Consider the following 27,235-nt stretch of genomic DNA (forward strand, 5'->3'; position numbering starts at 1 on the left):
CTGTACAACATAATAAATTAGAGTTGAACATACGCAGTTTAAGGGCTGACTGCCCTTATTAAATTTTTGGTTAGTGACCCTCCACAAAATACAAAATGTATATGCAAAGTCAGTATGTTAAATGTGGGGCAAGACCATATACATTTTGTATTTATCAAACTCTTTCATTGATTTGTTTTCTAGCCCATTTAATTATGGCCTAAACTGATAATAAAATCTATTGACCCTCTACAGAAATATAGGGTGGCCAGCAAGTGACCATCTTTTAACCAATGAAAATGATAGAACCTTATTGAAGGTAAAACAAAAGTCGATATTAGTACACTATACCAGTACTTGCCAATACCTTTTCTAGCATGCCAATATCGCCTTAAGACACACCAGCCCTGTATAACAACCACTTATTATCTTATTATTATGAAAAATTATAAGATTGGATTTTAGCGATTTAATTGCATTTTAATTGACTACACTGTCTGGTTATGCGTATAATATATGTTTTTGCATTTAACTTGACTGACACATTCAGACACGCGTGAAATGGTATTACCTCTGATCATATCTAACTCTTTGCATCAAACGCTTTTACTTGTTGTATAATCTCTGCGTAGGAAAGATACTTTTTACGGACAAATAAAATTTGGATAAATTATGGAGTTGTACCGGAAGTACCCTGTTTTAATCACGATATGGGCTCTCATGGAAAACCTCCTATTTGCTGGTGTTGTATTTGGATGGGGCTCACTAGTGCTTATTCTCAAAGAAGAAGGTTTCTATTCTGACTATTGTAAACAGAGTGACATTTTCAACAAAATTAATTCGACACTTCCAGATACAAATTCTGTTCTCAGTGTATCAAACAACTCGTTGGATAACGAAACTATGTCATCTCAAAGTTTCAGACCAAACAAAGCGTCTGGTGATGGATGTCCTGAGCAGGAATCAAAGTTGAATCTCTGGTATTCTATAGCTGCAAGTGCTTTATATCTAATTTATGCTGGGAGTTCTCACTTACAGAGGCGGTTTGGTACAAGAATTACACGTGTAATATTTCAGTAAGTCGATATATCATTGTGTATTTCATATATTGTCAACTGAAAAAAAAAGCTTATTAAGCAAAACATGTTTTGGCAAAACTATGTTGGTTCATGAATTAACAATATTAAATAAAGTAAGTTCTTTATGACATTTTTATATACAAAAATAGATTTGATAAATAAATTCTTCCAGATATAAAGTTGAAAATTTCATATAAATAGTTCATAAAATACCGTAACTCATTATTGGTTTTAGCCCCTGAAAAAAGTTTATGAGGGCCGGAATGTTAATGCTTGGAGATAAAGACTTTTAAAGTTTAAACATCCCTGGTTCATCTGGGTGCTGTCTCCAAAAAATATATGGCCATTATATGCAAATTATAGAGGTCAAAAGGTCATGCATTAAAACTGATATTTTCACATAATTTTTGGCACTGATGCAATGATTCATGAATGATTTCTCATTATACAGCATTTGATTTACAATATTAGGATTAAATAAACCATACACTTGTATCCAATTAATAAATTATGACTCGCACTCGAAAATGTATTGTATGCTCATATATAAAGGTTAAAGGTCATAGGGTGTATATACAGAACAAAATAGCTAACCGCATTTGCTAATTTTCCAATATCTTTGTAAATTCTGTAAATACAAATTTGAAATTCAGCATACATTTAGAACAAAGTGTTGTTAATAACATAATAAAATTTCAAAAATATTAAGTGACGCCAACATATAAATTTTATTCAATTTACTAACTCACCCCATTTGTAAAAAAGTCACAAAAACACAGAACAGAACAGAACATAAATATGTCCTTTAAATTGCTAATATAAGGCGAAAATGTTAATATTAATTGTTAACATTCATAATCATATTTCTAGTTTTAATAGATTCTTTAATATACTTTGCAAGATTTAATAATGTAGTCTTTTTATTTGTAGTAATAAGTTCAATAAATTTATACATCGATGGTCTGCTATAATAATACTTCTTAATATATTTTCTCCTAATATCTATATAACATGGGCATATTAAAATGAAATGGTATTCATCTTCAATATCTATCGTGTTACAACATAGACAATATCGCTCATTACGTGGTATTCTATTTTGCCCGTATCGGCCAGTTTGAATTCTAAGAGTATGTGCAGACATTCTCATTCTTGTAACAAAATATCTATAACTTTTAGGTAACAAATCTAAGTAACATTCATATACAAGAGTTGTTTTACAATTTTTAAACAGATCTAACACGGCACTATTTTCAACAGATGCACGCCACTCTTGCATGTAATTATCAATAAGTCTTTGTTTAAAAATCTTTGGAAACGTTTTACAATCTAACAAACAAGTATTATTGAAACATTCAGAAAAGCCATACATATCTAATATTTTTTTTTACATTCGATACCCAGTTATTTTTGCCTATATTACAGTCGGATACGCCCAGCTCATAGACTTTCTTTAATATAATATTATCAGTGTTTATTAATTTGCACCAATATTTTATTATTCTCACATACCTATTAATATACAGAGGATGCCTACCTAACTCACCATAAACACTTGAATTACACGTGCTACTTCTAACGTTTAAGATCCGTTTACAAAATTTCATTTGTACACGCTCAATATCTTTTGACTTATTGTGGCCCAACACTTCAGAACAGTATGACAAAATAGAGCCTACAAAAGAATCAAACAACTGACATAATAACTTTGGTTTAAAATCAAAATCTTTACAGTTACATAATAAAACATTTAAAGCTTTTAATGCTTTACCAATCAAATGTTCTTGGTTTAAAACAAAACTCCCTGTGTAGCTGAACAATGTACCAAGATAATTAAAACAATCTACAACTTCTATTGGTTGGTCATTGTAAAACCATCTTTCTCTAGCAAAAATAGGCCCCCTTTTCCTAAACAATTTTAGTTTTCATAACATTAACTTCTAATCCCCATTGTATACAGTATGTGTGTAATAAATCAAGGCTATTCTGCAAATCTTCCGGAGTTTTACCCATAATTGCCATATCATCGGCAAAAAGTAATAGACTTAATACAAGGTCATCAATCAATAAACCCGAATTAAAATTGCCTTGCAAATACAATTCAAGGTCTTCTACAAAGAGAGAAAAGAGTATGGGCGAAATTACCTCCCCTTGACGCAACCCTATTGCATATTGGAAAAAATCAGAATATGAATTACAGCATCTTACGCATGATTTTACTTTATCATGCATATCCTTTATAATACGCAAAAGTTTTCCTTGTATGCCACACTTATACATTTTCAGCCATAATGAATTTCTACAGATGCTATCAAAACAAGATTTTAGATCAATAAATCCTACATAAAGGCGTTTATTATTATTAAGGTAATGTTGTATAACAGAGTGCAAAATAAACACAGCATCAACAGTCGACTTTCCTTTTCTAAAACCGAACTGACAATCAGAAATGACTGAATAATTATTACAAAATGTTTCAATTCTGTTATTTAATATTGTAGTAAATAACTTAGACATACAACTAACTAGAGTTATTCCCCTATAATTATTTACAACGTTGGGGTCACCTTTTTATATACAGGTACAATAATGCCCTCTGTCCATTTGTCTGGAAAAAAACCAGACTCTAGAATAGCATTAAATACATCACAAAGATGTGAACACAATACGTCTATAGATGAAATAAAATACTCGTTTAAAAGACAATCTGAACCTGCAGCTTTGTTTGACTTTAGTGACTTTACAGCCTTCTGTATTTCTTCAAGCGTAATGGGGACATTTAATTCCTCATAACTACAGTCAGTAGAATTAAAATCATGTTCATTACAGAAAGATTTACATTCATCATTTTGTGACTGAAATACATTGTTTGACAAATTTTCGAAATATTTACTAAATTCATCTACAGATATGTTGTCTTTTGTAACGGCAGACTTCTTTTTCTTAAAATGTTTCCAGAATTGCTTAGGATTACAAAACCGTAATCGTTCAATTTCAGAGTGTTTCATTTTAACATAAGCTTTCTTTTTTCTACCAATTAAATCTTTATATTCTTTTTTACACCGACACATATATTGCCTACTGGCTAAATTTTTACAACTATTAAAAGCACTCAGTGCGTCTAAGTATGCTCTTTTCAATGACCTACAATCAGCATCAAACCAGTCCGTTTCACTTACAGAAAAGCTATCTGCAAATGTAACATGCTTTTTACTTCTAAAATGTTTTGAAAAAAGCGGGTCTGCTACTTCTCTAATTAAACCTGTAAAACTATTTAACATAGTATTAATGGACCCGCGATCATTTTTATCAATATCGCTCGTAAGGCGATTAAAATCGGGCAATTTTGCGATCAGACCTACCCGGAAGCTATTTGCAGATAATTTTCCCATTTATATCTAGTACTATCACCTTCTTCTAACACATAAAAGCTGTATTTTAGTGAATAAGTGAAAACCATTTGTAAGAATAAGAACTGTTCATACTAACATTTTTTTTCTAGCAAATGGTTAAGTATGACACGAATGGTGAACGCTGTTTTTAGAAAAAGCAAGTTAACGAAGTTATTTCATTATCCTCCCAAAATACGTTTTCGTTTTTAGCTCATCTGATTTTTTGAAAAAAAATGATGAGTTATTGTCATCACTTGAGCGGTTGTCGGCGTCGGCGTCGGCGTCTGCGTCGGCGTTGCCTGGTTAAGTTTTATGTTTAGGTCAGCTTTTCTCCTTAACTATCAAAGCTATTGCTTTGAAACTTGGAATACTTGTTCACCATCATAAGCTGACCCTGTATAGCAAGAAACATAACTCCATCCTGCTTTTTGCAAGATTTATGGCCCCTTTTGTACTTAGAAAATATCAGATTTCTTGGTTAAGTTTTATGTTTAGGTCAACTTTTCTCCTAAACTATCAAAGCTATTGCTTTAAAACGTGTAATACTTGTTCACCATCATAGGCAGACCCTGTACATCAAGAAACATAACTCCATCTTGCTTTTTGCAAGAATTGTTGCCCCTTTTGGACTTAGAAAATCAGTTTTCTTGGTTAAGTTTTATGTTTAGGTCAACTTTTCTCATACACTATCAAAGCTATTGCTTTAAAACTTGCAACACTTGTTCACCATCATAAGTTGACCCTGTACAGCAAGAAACATAACTCCATCCTGCTTTTTGCAAGATTTATGGCCCCTTTTGGACTAAGAAAATATCAGATTTCTTGATTAAGTTTTATGTTTAGGTCAACTTTTTCTCTTAAACTATCAAAGCTATTGCTTTAAAACTTGCAACTCTTGTTCACCATCATAAGCTGACCCTGTACAGCAAGCAACATAACTCCATCCTGCTTTTTGTAATAATTATTGCTTCTTTTGGACTTAGAAAAATCATTTTCTTGGTTGAATATTATGTTTAAGTCAACTTTTCTCATAAACTTTCCAAGCTATTGCTTTAAAACTTGCAACAGTTTTTCACCATCATAAGTGGACACTGTACATCAAGAAACATAACTCTATCCTGCTTTTTGCTAGAATGATGGCCATTTTTAGACTTAAAAAATCATGGGTAGGACAATATTTCTATTATACAAAAAAATCAGATGAGCGTCAGCACCCACAAGGCAGTGCTCTTGTTAATATGTACATGCACACTGTAAACATGTTTGTTTACTTTTTGTGACCTGTCAAAAATTGGTTTAAATCGTAAAATGAATGAATATTATATCTTAAGACGTGTTTTGGTTTTGTTGAAAGTTCGGCATTTTATCAATTACATATTGTTCTGAGTGTTCATTACATTTCAAGAAGTAATAATGTATTTTTTTGAAGATAATGGCAAATAAATATGGGGGGCACTTAGCTATTTTGTTCAGTATATATTAGTTATATACAATTTTAGGAAAGCTTTTATTTTAAAGATTAAAAACGTCCCAGTAAATCTTTATGTAATATTTGTATACATTTTATAATGAAATACTGTTGAAGTTCACCTTCCGACAGGACACATTGTAAAGTTTTAAATGTTTCATTTCGTTGCTTTATTAGCTCGTCTTTTCGAAGAAAAAGTAGAGCTATTGCTCTCGCCCCAGCATCGGAGTCGGCATCGCCGTTGGTTAAAATTTTTAATTAAGTCAAATATATCTGTTACTATCAAACTATTGACTTGAAACTTAAAATAATTATTTACTATCAAAGTCTACACCAGGAGAAACAATTTCCATAACTCTGATTTGAATTTTGATGGAGTTATGCCCCTTTTTGACTAAGAATTTTGGTGTAAGTTTTTGATAAAGTCAAATATCTCTGTTACTATCAAAGCTATTGAGTTGAAACTTTAATTAGTTTTTTACTATCAAAGTCTACACCAGGAGAATCAAACTCCCTAACTCTGATTTGAGTTTTTACAGAGTTATGCCCCTTGTTAACTTAGATTTTTTGGTTAAAGTTTTATAAAGTTTTTACTGGCAAAGCTCTAATTCAGAGTCAATCAATGAGAAAATGTCGAGCGCGCTGTGTTACGGACAGCTCTGACTTGTTTTAATTCGGGTTGAGACTACTTAACCAAATATTTCTGATTTCTTGTTAAGATAATTTTCTTTATCTAACTAATGCAATCAGTTTGATCATACAGATGCTTCTCAGTTTAAATGTCACAAATATATGTTAAAGATCCAAAGGTCGCAATAAGTGCTATGAAGTATGAATAAACATGATCATATTGTCTACTAAAAAGATGCATAACCTTGCATCTAAAAGGGTATTATTTATCAACTACATCAATGTTTCATTGATATACCATTCAATTACGTTAATATTTGGGGAAAAAACGAAAAAAAGAAAGAAAAAAAAAACAACAGAAAATAATTGCCAAAAAAATTTTCCTTAAATAAAGTTGTGACTTGCGTTTGTGTTCATATTCTGGAAATGTAATATTTTAATAGCATTTTTATATATCTATCAGAACCAATCGTAATTTCAATTTTGAATTAGTTCTAAAACTGAAAAAAACACATTTATTATACTATATGATATTAAAGGGAAGTAATTTCATCTACAAACAAAAAGGAAACTGAATTTGGGTGCATGTGACCTTGACCTTTGCACATGTCATATTGTTTATATAGGTGAGTATTTAAGTGGCGTCGTTGGAATATATCAACAAAAATTGCAAACAAATATATGTATCATGTAAGGATGATGTCGGCTGTATGTGGGAGTCGCTAAAACATGTACATGTACCGGTACTTGTAAACTCATGATTACAGAACAATATTCAGTATTGTTAAATAATTCGTTTATGTGAAATTAGGAGAATAGCAGTATAGGGCAATGAGTTCATATAAGCATTCGGAAATATTTAACTGCTTTCCTATATGAAAACTCATCTAGGTTATCGGTATATAACACAACATTTACTTGGTTTGATATAAAAGTTTTAAAAAAGATAAAATTTCTTGTTTAAAGTGGGTAGTGGACGAAAGTCCCTAACTGTAATGGATGGAACAACATATTTCCAGCGGAGCCCACGGCAGGTGTGATATTTACCTTCCCTGCATACATTCTAGACCGCTAGTGCTGGAAACAGTACCAGTACTGTACACAGGTCGGGATATCAGCAGCAACCTTGAATCGAACCCGGACCGCTGTAGCCCAGTCTGCTAACTTTTGCGCCACCCACTCTCTATCAATAGAGAGTTTTGATGCACAAAGGACATAATCTAATTAAGTAACGTATGTACCAATAAGCTGCATCTGGCGAAAGAATGCACTTTAATGTAATTTACATAAAGAATTATTCAAAAGTCATTGTAAGATGCTTGTTAACTTAGCACTGTAACCTAATACTTATTGTGTAACTTTGAAAAGTTTGTCAATCTTAAGTGTTAATGTAACGTAGATTTTGGTGAAATAAATGGTACGCTAAACAAAACATGATATACTAGTACTCAGTGGTAGACAGTCATTGCTCAAAGTGTGGTAAATTGTGGGAGAGGGCATTTCATTCATTAAAATTATGTAAAAGCGACTTGTAATAAGAACTCACAAATATAAATAAAATCGAATTATACCTGTGTTATGCAGTACATTTTTTTCAAAAGTAAATATTAGTATCGGTACATATGTTACTATGAAAGCATGCTGAAATAAAACAAGAGGACCGCCTTATCGGTGCAGATCCTCATCTGATCTTTTTTTGTCTCTGTGTAATAGAAATATTGTCATACCCATGATATTTTAAGTTCAAAAGGGGTCGTTATTCTTGCAAAAAACAATGTAGAGTTATTGTACTTGCAGCTTTAAACGGCGAATAACTGCTCCAAATTTTAAAGCAGTGACTTTGACCGTTAATGATAAAAGTTGACCTAAACGCAAACTTTAAGCAAGAAATCCGATATTTTCTAAGTCCAAAAGGGGTCATAATTCTTGCAAAAAGACGGATTGGGTTATGTTTCTTGCTTTACAGAGTCAGTCTTTGATGGTTAATAAGTGTTGCAAGTTTTAGAGCAATAGCTTTGATAGTTTAGGAGAAAAGCTGACCTAAACACAAAACTTGAACAAGAAATCTGATATTTTCTATGTTCAAAAGAGGCCATAATTCTTGCAAAAAGCAGGATGGAGTTATGTTTCTTGTTATACAGAGTAAGCTTTTAATGGTTATAAAGTGCTACAAGTTTTAAAGCAATAGCTTTGATAGTTTAGGAGATAATTAACCTGAACATAAAACTTAATTAAGAAATTTGATATTTTTAGTCCAAAAGGGGCCATAATTCTTGCAAAAAGCAGAATGGAGTTACGTTTCTTGCTGTGCAAAGTCAGCTGTTGATGATGAACAAGTGAACAAGTGTTGCAAGTTTTAAAGTAAAAGCTTTGATAGTTTAGGAGAAAAGCTGACCTAAACATAAAACTTAACCAGGCAACGCCGACGCAGACGCCAACGCCGATGACGATCAAGTGATGAGAATAATTTTCAAACAAGAGCTGTCACAGAAGACAGCGCGCTCGACTATTTCGATGTTGAATAGTAAAACTTGGCATATCTGAGGAAACTGGAGCTGTCACTAGAGTGATTCCAATGGTGGACGAAGATATTGCACAATAGCCAAAGTCAAAAATATTTAGTTATAAGAGAGGTAAAGATAAAGTGTATCAAAACACTATATAAGTATATTCTAAGCAAAAAGTGGGCATAATTCATTAAATATTGGTGCAAAAGTTAGCACCTTGTGTAATATGATGTGGGTGATGATGTGGAACAACTTCTTCAAGTTTGAATTAAATATGCATTTCATAATTATAACTGAGATATAGTTAAAATTCATCAAAATTAACCTTAAATTCTAAGTAAAAGGGAGCTTAATTCATGAAAAAATGTACCAGAGTTATGCACCTTGTGTCATATGATGTGGGTGATGATGTTGAACAATTATTTTAAGTTTCAAACAGATCAATTCAGCAGTAACGGAGATAGAGTGAAATTGCTTTAAAACTTTAACCTGAAATTCTAAGTAAAAAGGGGGAATAATTCATGACAAAATTGTGCCAGAGTTATGTACCTTGCTTCATATGATAAGGGTGATGATGTTGAACAACTATTTTAAGTTTGAATCCAATCCATTCAGTAATTACACAGATAGAGTGAAAGTGCATCAATACTTTAACCTGAAAATCTAAGTGAAAAGGGGGATAAATCACGAAATATTGGTTCCAGAGTTATGACCCTTAGGTCAGATGATGTGGGTGATGATGAGGAATATCTATTTTGAGTTTGAATCAAATCCATCAAGTAATTACAGAGATAAATAGAAAAAAGAGAAAGTGTAAAAAAAAATTTAAGCAAAGTTGGGGCGCGGAAAGACGCCGACGCCTGGTCGAGTAGGCTAGCTCTCCTTATACTTCGTATAATCGAGCAAAAAATCAGATGAGCCAAAAGGGAACCCCATATTCTATAACAATGCTTAAGATATCTGTATTAAACTATATACAAAAATTTAAATATGCAGACAAAGGGAATATACAACTATCAAAGGTCATATGTTGTGCTGTACATGATATATATTGATGTGAACGTAAGTGCCAAGGAGCTGAGGTCTGATTTAACAAGTACATAATACGGTAAATATTAATCTTTATGTCTATAGTATTGATTGTGACCATCTGCTGATACGTTTTCTATATAATTGAACAATCCCTTAAGCAAATAGGGTACCACAAACCTTTTGACAAAAGCTTTGTAACGATCAACAGATGCCAGTAACGTAAGTACTATTTAGACCACTGAATAGAAAGTAATGTCATTTAGTGTTTAACGATATGGTTCAGACAACTACATTCTATAAAGGGAGATAATGTTTTAAAAAATGAGCGAGATAGACTCATCATTTTATACACTTCAGTTTCTTTCAGTGGTCTTTATCGTTGTGTAAAATTTCAACAAAAATGATTGGTTAAATTTGGAGTTATTCTTTGGAAAAGAAATGTTATATGTATGTTTAATAAAGGGAGATAATTCAAAAAGTAAGCTAAATAGATTTATTGCACTTGTACAAAGCACTTTTCCTTAATGTCCTTAATCTTTGTATGAAGTTTGAATGAATTCTATTTATCACTTTTGGATAACATATTAATAGTATCTATAGATGACATTGTCTCAGCGTAAATAGATAAAGTGCACGACCTTTGACCCTAATTTCAGACATTGTTTCTATTTCTCATGTTCTGTTTTAGCTTTGCGTCAATTCTAAGTGACTAAAATAGTTTCATAATACATTTAGGGTACAATTTTCCAGAAAAATTGCCAGTTTATAATCACTGAAAAAAAGCTAGACAAAAAAGTTGCAAAATCAGAATTTCATAGCATGACCTTTTGACCCCTCTAATCTACATAAAACATCGTTATATTTTTTGGAGACAGCTATCAAAGTAACGGGTAAGGTTCAAGCTTCAACAAATATGTTGTCTTTGGGCATTAACATGCCGGCCCTCATAAAATGATTTCTAGAGCACTTTTGTCACTAAAACCACCAGACTATAAGTTGATATTCATAGACTATGACAAAAATATGTCTGCAGTCTGTCTTTTTGTTTATAAAGTTCCAGTTCTTGCGTGATTGAATAATAAAACAATGCAATTTGTTCGTGAAATCCAAATGCAAGACAAAAGATAAAATATCAAATTTGCCTTTAACATTGCCAATAACAGTACATTTAATTGTCTTTTGTTTAACAGAATAATCTACTTGATCGGAACTTTGTGTATGGCTTTTGCAAGTCCAGGTAAATTTTTCCTTGATTCACATTTTAAAAGTATTTGCAAAACTTACAACGACACCAACTCGAAATCTTGTAAGAAACTAAACCGAAATATTTTTGGTAATGTAAAGGGTATTTCATGGAGGCATCAGATATGTGTGTGTATTTTCTTCCGTTGTTCAATAAACTTTGGAATAACCTGACCTACTCATACGTTTAAACCAATACCAAAGTTAACCCTTTACCAGTGTCATTTAGCATTTTACTTAGTAAAATTAATGTTAACACGTATACGAGTATCAAGCATTATGTGAACATTCAACAACTTAAAAAGGAAACTCACAAATGCATTCAGTTTTTAAACACTTTAAGGGAATAATAGTGTTGAAATAATGCTGTATCAAGAAAATTGTTGGATAATACGTTTGTTTGTTTTGGGGTTAGCGCCATTTTTCCATAGTACTTCAGTTATGTAACGCCGTGCAGTTATCCTATCTACTGTCCTTTGATAACCTGTTCTTCGCAAGTAACTGCCAACTTCCTCACATGAATCAGCGTTGGATGACGAATGATTCCAGACATGTTCGTCTCGCCCAGGAATCGAACTTACCCCCCAACGATCCTTTGCGCTTTCCCTATTGAAATAAGCGGACGGGCTTTGGACTTGCACATTTCAATAGTATTGCCTATACCTATGTTTTAAAATACAGCGAAATTGTTTGTCAGTTTTTTTGTATTAATAGATATTCTGTTTTAAAGTTTAGCATTACAGGATCAGTTATCTCATAAATTGTTAACTCCATTCAGTTTAAATGGTTTTTACTTTCACCCAACATAAGTAATTTTGTAAAGACTGTGGTGACAACTGTAACCACTTTCTCTTCTTTTGTTATTTCTCACAATATAATTTTGGTGTTAAAGCTTTTACCTGGCGTTTTTGTTCCTATAGTTATATAAATACATAACCTAAACTTAAGCGCAAAAATTCATTTGAGTAAATATTTTTCTGACTATTCAGTCTTATGCTGTATGTTATTCAGTGGGATACAGATAAACATCTTTGCGTAAAAAATGGATGCCGGTGCCTATAAATGCCACTTTTTTCTCATTAACGCTACTACATATTCTTGCGATCGGTAACAACTGACACGGATAGTATTCAGCTCATACCTTGGACACAAGACTGTACGATGTCCGTACGGTTTTAAAAAATCGTACGAGTCCACTAGTTTTAGAATCCTTTACGATCTCTGTACAATGGTAGCGTGGGGTCACAGTACGTAAGGGCCCATTACGATCTTTAGAGAATTCAATCGTAGGCTATCCGTACGGACATCGCAGACAAGTCGTGCGGAGCTCGCAAGGAGCCCGGCCGTACCTCGTACGATATCCTTTGGCACGTACGGTATATATGCGACAGCAATAAACCAGTTTGGCGGCGTCTGAAAATTGTCCATCTGTAGCTACTCAGCTGATGCGATTACATCCAATGTCAATATTAATCAATCAATATTAATTAATACCGTAAGTTAAGATGCCTCCTATAATGTATGCTTTTGCAATTTTAATTATTTACATAATTTTAAACATACCAACATATATTTACAATTATTTATTTACACTTACTTTTACGCTTTCGTATTCGGGGTACAACTCTCTGCAGTATCTCCCGGAACATCTCGGGTTCCATCGGAAGTAACCCTTTAAAGCCCCCACCCCCGGGACTTTCGCACTAGTTCGTGCACGAGGGTATCGTATTGGCTCAGCAGGAGGCGCCGTTGCAACCATGGTGTTATCCAACACGTACTTCTCCGCTGCCGCCGCGGAGCGTTTAGCTGTTGTTGTAGTAGCAACGTATAATAAAATGTCATTATTGGCACGAGCCTGGTGCAGCGCGAGCCGCATGTGCATCAGTCTGAGACGATGTGGCTCCATTCTGAACCACGCGTCGACAGTACCTGGAGGAACTTGAAATATACTCCTGTTTCTATACCATCATGAATTATTAAGGAAGTCGTACGGAGCCCGTACTGCTATCGTAGGGCCCTGCGAGTCCCGTGCGAACATCGCAAGTTCTCCGCACGGTGTCTTTAATATCGTACGGACATCGTACGTTGACCGTACGAGTCCTCTGCGATAGTCGTGCGAGCATCGGTAAGCCTTGCAGTTTTCCAAATCCGCACGGACATCTTGCGATGCTCGTATGAGCTCTTCCAGGATCAGTGCGGTTCTCGTACGGTGCTCTTGCGAGCTGCTCCCGACTTCGAAAATCTCTACGAGCTCATAGACAACTCGCGAGCTCGGTGAAACACCGACTTCCCGAGTCCTCTACGAGTTCAAAAAATCCGTACGACGCTCGTAAAAGTCACCGATGTCCGTACGGCCGCTGTACGAATTTGCCCAAATTCGACTGAAAACATACTCGTACGGAGCTCGTAGCGTTCTTGTGACCAGGGTATTAGATGAGTATCTTTATTTGATAAATATTTCCCACAACCGCTAGGTTACCAGTAACCTAAAATAAATCTTTTTCATTCGGTTTTTATGAAATAAGTATTTTTACTTACAATATCTGCAGCAAAATTAATGGTGGTCGTCGTATTTAAAGGTGGACAGTCTAATTTTGATCTAATAATGAATTTACATTAAAAATATTGGTTGCACATTTTTTATACGACATTTACCCTAAGTCTATAATGGGATCGTCATTTCCTTCAAAGTAGTATTTATAGTTTCAACTTTTCTTCTTTACTGACTTCTGCTTTAAAATGTTCTTCCAATCACTGCTAATGCCTCACAAGAAAGCTTGGCTTGACCCCATTAACTATCATTTGTCTCATTTTCTCAAATCACTGACCCCTCTCTTTTACAGAAGCATGTACCTCTCTAAATAGGTTAAAGTTGCTCCAAATCAAAATGATTAAATCCATTGACGGGAACACCCGCCCGGTTAGCTCAATAGGTAGAGCGTCGGTCTACAGATCGCGGGGTCGTGAGTTCGATCCTCGGGCGGGTCGTATGTTCTCCGTGACTATTTGATAAACGACATTGTGTCTGCAACCATCAGTCCTCCACCGCTGATAATTCATGTGGGGGAAGTTGGCAGTTACTTGCGGAGAACAGGTTTGTACTGGTACAGAATTCATGAACACTGGTTAGGTTAACTGTCCGCCATTACATGACTGAAATACTGTTGAAAAACGGCGTTAAACCCGACACAAGCAAAAGAATTTGACGGGAATTGATGTGAGTATCTTCGATGATTGACCGCGATCACATACTGTTTAGATTTGCATTTCGATATTTTTACCACCAGACCTACCTAATGAAGACACATTAGGGTATACCTAATACATCCCAAGACCATCATCATCTTCGTCATCCTTGGTAACATTCAGATGAACGTAATCTGTATACAGTGTTTCCCTAACATTGACATTTTTGAGTTCTTTGAATTTACAGCGGAAATTGCTTGTTACGACCCTAATGCAGCTTTAAAGGTTTGCTCTATCTGGTTGTAAAATTTTGTCTTGCCTTGGTTTTTATGTCAAGTAAAAGGACGCTGCAAAATGAAACAAGACAATTTCGGAAGTTAGGCTGTCGTAAGTGATGCAAACACCGTCATTGACGATGTCGGTCACTTACTTTCATGGCCTCCTCTCAAGATCTATTCCGAGTCCAGCTGGGTTAAAAGCCACGGTGATAAGAAATCTGTGACCATAACCAGCCGGCCGCTGTCGTTTTAATTAAATGACTATACTTTTTCTAACTTTCCGTAATGATATATATCTTTGATCTGGTTAATAGAATTACCATGGCTACTGCTACCTGGACTATCAGGGATGGGAATGTCAGGAATGGTAATAGCCTGCACAAATACACAGGTATTTCTAAAACATGTGAGGTTGCGATTTCATACTTAAACGGGCGATCCAATCACTCTTCATATGTATTAGGTTTCATTCTTTATTTTTAAAATTGTCTGAGGTATCAAAATTTAGAACATGTTCAACTGAACGTTTCAAATTTATAAATTTTTATTGTAGCTAACAGTTCAATGGAATTGATCGGACGCTATTATAATAATGTGAAGGGATTTACCACAGGCAAAAGACAAGGAAAATATTTTCAAAGTGAGATGTTGTATACATGTCATACTCTATCCATATGTGTAGTATACAGACATGCTTGTGAAGGGGGAAATACATGACCATTTAAATATATATAGTCATTTTCGCCAAATTTACTTGCAGTGGTTAAATGCATGAAATGGTAAAGAGCGCGCTATAGATATTTTTTCATATTCAAAAGTCAGTTGTCATCTGACTAATAGATTCTGAAAGTGACATTTTAAACATTGATATACAGAGAGGGATGCAGAAAGCGAAAATGAACAGTATACTTGTGTATCAACTGAAAAACTGAACTGAAATGCAAGAAAAATTATGATCTATAAGAATACCAGAAATAGGGAATAGACAAAACTGCCAATAAATTAAAAAAGCAAATGAGTAATGTGTGAATGTAAGAATAAAACAAATAAGGTTAAATGATAAACTTAAACACAACATTTGAACCTGTGTTTTTATGATATCGCTTGCATTATTTTGTTGAAATATAATGGCAACTTATATGCGATTTGTTCACAAGTGACACAAAAATGTCTGCTTACTGTCGGAAATATACGATCATCAATATCTGAATTTTTTGTTAAAATTTCATTTTTTTTCTCTATTATAGCAGCAATTTAAGTCGGCGGGTCTGACGATCAAAATCAGTGGACATTGGCCTTAGTAGGTTGCGTTCATACAACTTTTGAAACGAAATTTTAAAATCACTGTTTGGACCTTGTGACTGAATAATGGTCTAATGTATTATTTCACATTTAGAATCATTTTAAAACCACTTTCAATCGCCATTTCAACAATTATTGTGCCACTGTGAATACTGCAACATTCTCGATTTTTTTTGTTGACGTTTCACTTACATATGCACTGGTTTATATGATGGTTTTCCTTTCTTTCAAACACACACAAAGACCTTGCGCGAATTTTTAAGTAGCGTCGGTTTAGGAACTTACCACTGGTGCAAGACTGAGGTGAACAATTTGTTTTATAAAAGAATACAGCACAATTTGTCGAATCCGTTAATTGAGGAGAAGCGATTGAAAAGGAGCAGTTCTTTGCCCCTTATGGACACCTTTCCGTACATTACATTGACGTACTCAACGTCTTACTTTAATAAAATTTCTATCTGGTCTTCTGTCAGTTGGATTACCTAAAACACACGAAAGAAACACGTATGGAATCGCAACCTGTCTGAAGTTACCTTAATATGTATATTTTACCTATTCTGATTTATTTCGATGATGCAGCCAGAAATGACAAAACCTAATCAGTTTGCAAAACGTATGCGTCGTGACTATAGTTATAGGCGAATATAATTATATATTCTAGTATTGACTACACGTGGTTTCATGTAGCATTTTGCCATTGCGTGTAATGTTGATATCGTATTGGCTCAGCAGGAGGCACCGTTGCAACCATGGCGTAATTTTGTAATTTTTGATGCGTTTCAAGCTGTTAACTAATAGTACCCTTTTCAATCTATCTCACTGGTTTTGTATTATGGTAAGGTAAGAATAACAACAAAGTTTATAGTGGCTATATTGGAGTAACGCATGTTCGCCCGGTCATCATGTCCTCGTCATATCTTCTTAACCTCTGGGGAGGAAGATTTATGTAAAACTAGACTAAGTATCATTTGTTCACCTCATCTGAACGATATGCAGAACGCACAATTCAGGTCAGAATATCCATAGTCATAGCCACAACATGTTTTTCGACGTTTCAAATCAGCGTCCGAATCGCCTTAAATGGTAGCTCTAATTTACTTTTTATACCTGACACATCATTTCACACTGCTATTAAACTTGAATTGATTTGATACCTCATTTTCACCGTTAATGTTTTCCATTGTCATATAGGTAGCGTATCTTCATCCACGAGTACAGTCAACTATTGTGTCCTTATTTGTAGGACTGTTTGATTTTTCATCAGTCAACAAACAGCTTATTCGGGTAAGCAAATCATATCGTGATTTGTTGGTAAGATCTGCCTTTCATTTATAATCATTCTCAGGATTTCCGCAACTTTATAGATAGATCACTCTCTGTAACGTATATAGTGTTCTAGATGTGTAATTCTAGTTTGTTTGTTAGGTTTAACGTAGCACTGACATAATTATAGATCATATGGCGACTTTCCAGCTTTAATGCCGGAAGAAGACCCCAGGTGCCCCTCCGTGCATTATTTCATCATGGGTAAGCACCGAGCTACTGTAAGCCAGCTTATTCACAAGAAAAATTCAACGTCCGAATTGAGGCCCGAACACATATCGGTGAAGGAGAAGCAATTTGAAGTCAGCGACCATTATCCACTCGATCACGGAGCCCCCTGTAAATTCTAGAACTTACCAAATCAATTCATATTTGAATTATAAACAAGAAGCTGCGTTCAATAAACGCTTGATGTCCCCGGTGGCATCCTTGTCCATACAAAGCAGCCTAAGTCCAAAACGAGGTCAAGGTCAAACTGAGGTCAGGTGATGTTTGAAGATGAGGAATAGTCATAGGTTACATCTGCATTAGTATCAAGTCATTCTAGTAAGGGGTATTGATGCTAGACGAAACGGTCCCATTTGGTTAACCAAGATATGGCCCATACAAAGCAACCTAAATCCAAAACGAGGTCAAGGTCAAGGTCAAACTGAGGTCAGGTGATGTTTGAAGATGAGGAATGGTCACAGGTTACATCTGCATTAGTATCAAGTCATTCTAGTAAGGGGTATTGATGCTAGACGAAACGGTCCCATTTGATTAACCTTGTACGGACGGACGAACGGACGGAAGGACGGACGTTCTAACGAAACGGTCTTTATGTGACACCCCCATTGTTCTCTCTATTGTTCTAACAGTCACATAAAAAGAAAAATAGCCACATAAACAGAACGGAATGAATGACATCAAAGAGAAAGTACCGTTATGCAGTCACTTAACCATCATTTCGCGGGCACGGACGGACGGACGAATGAACGGACGGACGAACAGGACAATAACTATATGCCTCCCGCATCAGTAGATGCCGGGGGCATAAAAATGATGGGTACACATGTCAAAACTATACAGCGTTCATCTAGACTAAATTGAATACAAGTTAAGACAGAAAGTGATGTTTTCGTGTATATTAATTTAAAAATTAAATATGTGCGCGTATGTGTTAATTATACGCCAGGAATGATTAGAAATTAATTCAAACCTGTTCAGGTATATTTCTTTGTACTTGACTAATACAAAAATGCGTATTCATGACAGTTTAAAGTCTGTAATTCAAATTTGCCTAGGAATGCCAAATATTAAGTATTTGATTTCCGCTTCAAAAGAATATCAAATTTAAATGAATACGAGTCCTGTTTTAGTTTAACATGTTTCTGCTATAACATTTGAGACAAGGAGCGGGTGAGAATAAGTTTTTTTTTAACACTAACCTTGTTTGGATCATCACGTTTTGCTTATGTATAAAACAAGTGTCTATGACATTATTGGTGCTTTAATTACATCTGTTTTGTAGAAATTAAAAATACATAATCTATCATATACTCAGACGTTTGGTTTGTTTATGTTATACAGACTGTTTATGTTTGCATAGATTTGGACAGGTCTTTATTTTGTACAGATTGCATATGAAAATGGCATCTCGAGACAAACGTCCTATATCTTTATGTCTGTTGTGTTTGTTGTGATAACCACTATCAGCACAATGCTCTTCCTCCCGAAGATGTTTATTGGTGATGACTATCTAAAAGAGATGGAGATAAAGCTGAAACAGAAAAAACTGCAGCTGAAACAAGCAGATACGGATAAAACAAAGACAGAACAGACGGAAAATCAAGATGAACTTCCAAAATCACTGCAACAGGAACTCGCTGGTAATTGTTTTGAAAAGATGTTTAAAACTTGACCATTCGCATTAATTATATACTTTCTAGTGGCATTTTGAAAATATATTGATGATACAAATCGTCTGTATTTGCCACGCAGTGAAACATACTCTCTATATTTGTTGCTGCAGTGAGACATAATTTCTACATTTTTACTTATTTTCCGGAACTATTTTAGTATTCGTCGTAGGTGACTTCGGTATTCTTTGAAGAGAAAAATATGTAATGAGAGTGAAGTTAACTATTTCAAGTCAAAATATATTAGAAAAACACTATGATTGCAAACCCTTTAAGGTACAATTGGTCAGGTATGTATGCATATTGAGTACACGTCATTTCAATAAAATCTGAATGGTTTTCCGTCTTCCAAGCAATGTTCCTTTGAGGACGGAAAGAAACGCCAGGAAATGTAACCGCAAAATATGTCGAAATTATCGGGACCAGCGAGTTGAACAAAACTCGTGCAAAAGCAATTTAATATTTGATATCCTTTAAAATAAGACTAAATCTTGGCTGTGCAAAAAGCCTATTGTTTTGGGTATCGCTCGCATTGAATGTAAACAAACACTCGATGAAAATACAAATCTTATTCATGAAAAAAAAAAACCAGTGATTATCCTCTAAATAATCTTAATTCAATGCCTTTATGGTTCTCGTTAAATTTTCTCGTTAGTTTGAAAACTTGCCGATTTTAAAATTCACATTCCGTAGTTGTTTAAAACGTAATATGTTGGCATTAAAGGGATCAACATGACAACCGTCCGACGCCAGAATGTTCATCGATCATATGACATCTAGCTGCAAAAAAGAAAGAAAAACAAGTTTAAATAATGAAAAATGAAACGTATGTTAAAGAACTAGCTAAACTTTACAAATATCAGAATAACTGGCCTAGTATCTTTTTACAGAAAATGGCAGTAGCTTGGATCTTGAGGTGGCAAAAGATAAACCTAAGCCGTCCTTGTGTTCGATAATTTTCTCTGTAACATGCGTCTTTCACCTCTACTGGACGTTCATTCACGCCGTAAGATTTATAACGTTCATTGGACAGTTAAACGTGTGGCTTGAGAGTATCTTCCACAAAGACGAAACAAAAGGTACTATCAATATGTTATGAATAAATTAATATAAATGCAATATCACATTCAAAGTTGTCTATTCATCTTTTGCAATATTTTTATTAATTTTGATATAAACCATTGAGAATACCGAATCCTTTTCGAATATGTAAACGTTTGATTTTGAGAACAGTACATACAAACCCAAATTCAATATGATAAGGGATAGACATACTAAGAGTTTTCTCTAAAGTTTTCATTGTTCTTTTCAGTTGGTGACATGCTTTCGACTTTCTCGTACATGACTATGGGGACCATTTTCTCTGCATTGTTTTGCGGATTTGTTTATGACTATCACCGTAAACGATATATAAGTAAGTACAGATTGTTATGTAAAATGGTATAAGTTCGTTCTTATCATATTCGTACACCTTTACGTCAATTGTCCGTCACCACGTGGTCATCCACATTTCGCTTTATTTCATATCTTCCTTAACTACTTGTTCAATTCAAATGAAAATTTATAAAAAAAAAATCTTTCATAGACAGTTTCCCGTCAACATTGTTTAAATAAATTGCCATAGTTTCTAAACTTGGTCAGATACAGTGAAGTTTCTGCAATAATCTGAAATATTGATGCATCTTTTGGTCTTATTTATTAACTGAACCACTTTATTTTGAATGCTATTGGTCGGTGGCTATCAAGTAGTATTTCTTGTAAAATTTTAAAATCATATATGTTTTTGACAAGAAATTGTTGAAAATTTCCACGAATTTGCTCTAAATATAAAAAGGAAAACCAGACCAGCTTATGTTTATACAAAATGGAATAATGCAATGAAGCAGGTTTCAAATCTTCTGTAAAATTATTTCTAAATCGAATGAACGGCTTAAAATTATTCGTTTAATTTTTTTGATACTTGAACAGGATCAAATTTTTAACCCTTTGTTGAAGAAACATATTTGTGAAATTATTTCTAAGCAGCTTCTTGGGAGAACAGTTTTAAAGTTTCTACTATATACATCAATGTTATTAGTTCGCATTGATTCTTTCTAGGTGAGACCCAGTCCAGTTAAAGTGACACATTAAAGTATTCATGTTTAGGAATTTCGATTTTAATAGCTGAAACTGTTTTCATGTACTTGTGACAGCAATTGATCCAATAAAGAAAGAAATGGGAATGGCAATGGAAAATGGAGCACATGTTAAACTTTTATAGCGTTTTGGCGACAATTGTATCCATATCTTGCAAGAAATACAAATGATTTTGTGTACAATAATGTCTTCCATTGTTTTGATAATGCAAACACGCAATGCTTTGTATTCTTTTGCAGATGCCGGTAAAATCAAAAGTGTCTATTTACCTGCAGTATTGTCGGTATCTTTGGTCATCTTCTACTCAATATGCGTTACAGTGTTTTGCTTTATCAAAAATGACGTGACCCCGTATTTTGCATTTGTCTTCTTCACCTTCTTCCGAACGTCACTGTACAGTGTTGGTGTTGCCTTTATGGGATATGCGTACGTAAAAACCGAGTTTATTCTCATTGTCTAGAAATGCGTATAGAGAACTTACATTAATGTTATGAGACATATCACTGCTGACTTGCTCCGTGTATGAAAATAAAATATAATTTCTTTCTTATACTCCTTGTGTAAAAAATTTAAAATGCACAATAGTGCAATGAAATTAATAATTCATTCACAATTCAGTGAAATAGAATGAACTATAGTCTGTCCCACCTAATTTTGGACCTCAACTTTGGGCTGATATGAAGAAATGAAACGGGATCAAAGAACACTACACCATTGTGGATGGACAAGAATGTTAGATTAGCAATTAATAAGAAAAAGAAATTTTGGAAAAAGTATAAGTATTCAAGGTCAAGAGATAATTATGAAAAATATGCTGAAAGTAGGCAAGAGTGTGCTTATGTTGTTAAAGAATCAAAGAAAAGTTATGAGAAGAAAATAGCTAGTGAAGTTAAAACTAACAATAAGTCGTTTTGGAGGTATGTAAATTCAAAGAGAAAAACCAGAGATTCAATCAGTACTTTGACTAAATCAGATAACTCAGAAAGCTAAAACAGATTTTGAAAAGGCGGAGATGTTGAATATATTTTTAGAGTGTTTTTGTGAGGAACTGAAACCATTTCACACGGATAAAAACAGAAGACGTTAATGAGTTTTAACTAGAAAATTTGCAGTTACACACGAAAATAGTATCGAAAGTCTTGATTTCAATTAAATCCTCAAAATCTCCAGGACCGGACTTATATTCATCCAAAAGTGTTATATGAAGCCAGAAATGAGCTTACAGAGCCACTAACACAATTTGTATTTAATAAATCATTGAGTGAGGGAGAAATTCCAGAAGATTGGAAGAAAGCTATAGTATCACCTATCCTTAAAAAGGGAAATAAAAAAGATCCATCAAACTATACGTCCAGTGAGTTTGAATCAGTCGTTTGTAAGTTGTGTGAAAAATTGATTAGAGATAAACTGTGAATCATGTAGAAAGTAACAAATTGTTTTCAGAAAATCAGTATGGAATTTAGACCTGGTAGATTTCCTGTGAATGTTAGCTACTAGAAATTTTAGACAATTGTCTGGAGTCAATAGATAATGCAGTACCAATAGATTTATTTAGATTTTCCTAAAGCATTTGACCGTGTGTCACATGACCGTCTATTGTACAAACTATATAGTTAGGCATAAGAGGAACATTTTAAGGGATTAAAGGTATTTCTTTCTGACAGATCACAATGCGTACGGATTGGGTCGTCATTATCATCACGGTCTAAAGAGCAAGTGGCGTGCCTCAGGGCAGCGTATTATTGGCCCGGTTTTGCTTCTCTGTTTTATAAATGACGTTACCTGATGTTTGTATCTGGTATAGTTAAAATTTTTGCGGAATGATACAATGCTTTTCTCAAAAGTGACAACTGTTAAGGCCTGTGAACAATTGCAATCAGACTTAGATGGACTGTGTGATTGGAGTGAAGAATGGAAATTAACTTTTAATGCCAAAAAGTGTAAGGTTTTACATTAGGATCAAACAATGATAAGTTCACCTATACCATTAGAGAATCAGATGGAAATTACGTAAAGTAGAGCAAGTGCCTTCCGAAAAGATCTAGGGTTACTTTTGATGAACGTTTAACTTTTGATGAACACATTACAAATATTACAAATAAACCAGAAAATATTAGGATTAATCTACAGGTCATTTGAATACTTGGATGAAGAAATGTTATTGCCTCTGTATAAATCTTTGATAAGGCCAGTTCTTGAATACGGATCATGTGTTTGGTCTCCATACTTAAAGAAGCATATAAAGAAAATTAGAAGACATTCAGAGAGGGCGACTACAAGCTCGTTAGATCAATTGCAAAATTTACACTATGAACAGAGGTTAAGAAAACTTGGTCTTGTGATATATCAAAGGGATCGTGCCGATATGACCAGATTTATAAAATCAGTTCATAATCTTGATGATTTGAAGTGGGACAGTTTGTTTTCATTGGCTCAAAACGATTTGAGTGGACATTATCTAAAGTTTAAAAGCAAAAAGTGTAAACACAATATGAGATTAAGTTCCTTCAGTCAGAGATCAATTTCTTTTTGGAATAATTTATCAGAAGAAACAATTTCTGCAACTAATCTAAATCAATTTAAATGCCTACTAAATGATGAGAAATGGAATACTAAGAAATTCAAGAGTAGTTGTTACTAAGCGCAGTATGAGAACATTGATTTAAAAATACTTATTTAGAGAAGAGGATTGTATGATGAGGAACTTGACAAGAGGGGCCATTAAAGCTTAGGCTAATACTACGGCCCTGGACACAGGTAGATCACAGGTAGGTAGAACATAAAACATGTTTTTGTGAACAAAAAAAAAGTCACCCTCGAGAATTTCAAGGATTTTTGAAACAATCGTCTGGTTTTCCCGTGCGACTAAATTTCAGTTTCTCTATGGGAATCCGCTGTTGTTTATTTCTGGTCGCCATTGCCAAATACTCTCTATTTTGGAGATTTTCGGGAAATTTCACGTGTTATTCATTGGGGACGTTTCACGCTTATTTTTTACACCTAGATTCTAGTTATTTTTCCTCCCGTAAGAAACAGTTCTAATGGGTTTGAAATAGAATTTACAATTTAGTATACAGTACAAACGAAATTTTGAAAAATGTAAAAATGAAAAAGAGAAAAAGAACTTACTTTGCACGAAAGAATCCGGCCATTAAGTAAAGTATTCAGTTATAAATTCCTTTAATCATTATCCTCGGAAGCCCATGAGCCGTCCCTTTAATGATTTCCAGCAAAAATGCATTTAAAATCTCTAACACTTTAGGAAAATTTTGATCTTACCTTAATAGATGTTCCTATTCCTTTCAATCCATGCAATATTTTCAGAATAGTTTTCCAATGTTATAAAAAGAAACTAAACAGAAAAACAGCAAAATGTCAGTTAGATATCGGCCATTTTGGAATGCCCTTGTGATCGTCACACCAAGTTATTGTCACATCCGTGACTCATTGAGGGAATGTAAACAAAGCAGACGTAAATTTTTATCCTGAAAATAAGCTTTTATACAAAGAATCTTCGATGAATCTTTGGAGGATGGGAATAAAAATAAGTTTAGTTGATTCAAAATGAAATTATGCTAATAATTTATGTTTTCTCTGCATAATTCATCATCTTCTTCAAAGAAAAAAATTAAAATGGAAGTAAAAAGTTTTTCCACAGTCTGCACATGTGCGGTGATAGATCTCGCGAGATACAAGTTAAAACTAAACATGGTAACGGGTCAAGGGAAGGGACGGCTCAAGGGCTTCCAACGATATATTCCATTTATCCTTAAATCCTTCCAAACGATGTCCAGTTCAATGCACAATATTTTTAAAGTCAGAAGTTTTACACTGAAAATCCATCATCCGAAAATTGATCCAGTCAATCTGGGGCAGTCTTTCGAAGAATTTCAGGCAAATAACTGAAATATGCATTTGAAACAATATCTTTAATCACAGTATTTTCCAAATGCATAATCCAGGAAGAACCTGTACGATACAAAGACATCAACTGCTTCAGCCTCCTTAGAATATAGCCTTCTACATATTGAAGCACAGGCAATCGGCGTGTGACTTTGACCCCTTATGAATAATAGACCCCCCACCCTGTTCTCTACAACCCAGATTCCCAACATAATAACAGGAAAACACATTTCCAAAAAAAAAAAAATGCTATATATAAAAATAATAAAGGTATGGTACTTTACGGCCAAACATTAAGGAAAAAAAGGAATGGCCTCAGTACGATCTCACTGCGTACACATTTTCGGTCGATTTTTGAAAGTCTGGTCTTAATCAACGCATAAAGCATAAATCTTAACGGTAAAAATGCACTTTGGTCTCAAGGCTGCATCATTTTGATGCAGCGAGACGCTATTCTTTGACCAAATCATCCGTACACGATGTGACCTAACCCGTATATTTCTCGGGCCAATAGACAAGTCAATGGCAGCCACCTATTCCTTTCGTTATTTCCAAGCACAATCGTGGCCAGCCTTTAGAAACATAAATAATTAGTCGCTTACCTATAATTACTTCGTCCAGTTTCCGTCAATAACGATGCATCCAGTCAATTTCCCGAGCTGTATTTCTCTCAAAACATTCAGCGCCATGTTTTATACCAGCTCACGGGAGAACACACCTCCAGAATCGACCAATCGCAAAAAGGCTACGTAGTAAAAACCATTCCGGGTCGCCGTATAAACATTGGCAGCTGATGTTTTGAGAGAAATTTCCCAACGCTGGATGCATCGTTATTGACGGAAACTGGAAAAAGTATTAAGGTAAGCGGTCCTAATTAATTTATGTTTCTAAAGATGGCCAGATTGTGCTTGGAAATAACGAAGGGAATAGGTGGCTGCCATTGACTTGGTCTATTGGCCCGAGAAATATACGGGTTAGGTCACAATCGTGTACGAGATGATTTTGTCAAAGAATAGCGTCTCACTGTCATCAAAATGATGCAGCCTTGAGACCAAAGTGCATGTTTACCGTAAGATTCTGCATTTATGCGTGATTAAGACCAGATTTTCAAAAATCGACCGAAAATTGTGTACGCAGTGAGATCGTTTACTGAGGCCAATTCCATTTTTTCCTTAATGTTTGGCCGTAAAGTACCATACCTTTATTTTTTTTATATATAGCATTTTTTTTTGAAATGTGTTTTTCTGTTATTATGTTGGGGATCTGGGTTGTAGAGAACAGGGTGGGGGGTCTATCATTCATAAGGGGTCAAAGTCACACGCCGATTGCCTGTGTATTGAAGTAGCTCGCCATGACACAATAACTTTTCAAACGCTAAAAGTAATTCCAATTATGTCATATAATATATGACGTCACTAAATATCTCGGGCGATCAAGTGCATAGACGGCACATGTTGGCTCTCTTACGCATAGCTACCCCAACAATAATTAATTAAGTAAATACTGAAGCTTACTGAGTCCTGAATTCAAGAGGATAAAGCAAATTAGCTGTCGACTATGCCAGTCTGACTGGATAAAATTTAAATCAAAGGCGGGAATGGTTCAGTTTGCTTTTAAGTTTGAGCCCAGAACTAAATCTTAGAAAAATAGTTAATTTGTTTCCGTTATGTATATCGATACATCTACTTTAAAAGAAAACGTGTAAAAAGGGATTTTTCTATCACCGACAAAAACAAACAACCTTGACGTTACCGGTAACGGTGCGTTATATTTATAAATTGAAATTTTGACTTCCTACCTGTAAAGTGTACAGATGATTGTTGGAAAGTCGCCATAATGACCTAAATCAGGGGCGTACCTGGATCATTTTTAACTGAACG

At 34.5% G+C, this 27,235-nt stretch overlaps 1 protein-coding gene across 1 annotated transcript in view; it reads left to right on the forward strand.

Annotated features, from left to right (window-relative positions):
* Positions 1–576: 576 nt before the first annotated feature.
* The window catches only part of LOC123542782 (equilibrative nucleobase transporter 1-like), a 32,671-nt gene continuing 6,012 nt past the window's right edge, over positions 577–27,235 (forward strand). The window contains exons 1-8 of the mRNA XM_045328783.2: positions 577–1,055; positions 11,278–11,324; positions 15,108–15,184; positions 17,287–17,379; positions 19,034–19,286; positions 20,207–20,395; positions 20,629–20,730; positions 21,692–21,878. Of these exons, the coding sequence (XP_045184718.2) occupies positions 652–1,055; positions 11,278–11,324; positions 15,108–15,184; positions 17,287–17,379; positions 19,034–19,286; positions 20,207–20,395; positions 20,629–20,730; positions 21,692–21,878 (1,352 nt within the window). The 5' untranslated portion in view covers positions 577–651. The remainder of the gene's footprint in view (positions 1,056–11,277; positions 11,325–15,107; positions 15,185–17,286; positions 17,380–19,033; positions 19,287–20,206; positions 20,396–20,628; positions 20,731–21,691; positions 21,879–27,235) is intronic.

This window comes from Mercenaria mercenaria, chromosome 1, assembly GCF_021730395.1.
Source record: "Mercenaria mercenaria strain notata chromosome 1, MADL_Memer_1, whole genome shotgun sequence".
In the NCBI taxonomy this organism is placed as follows: Eukaryota; Metazoa; Mollusca; class Bivalvia; order Venerida; family Veneridae; genus Mercenaria; species Mercenaria mercenaria.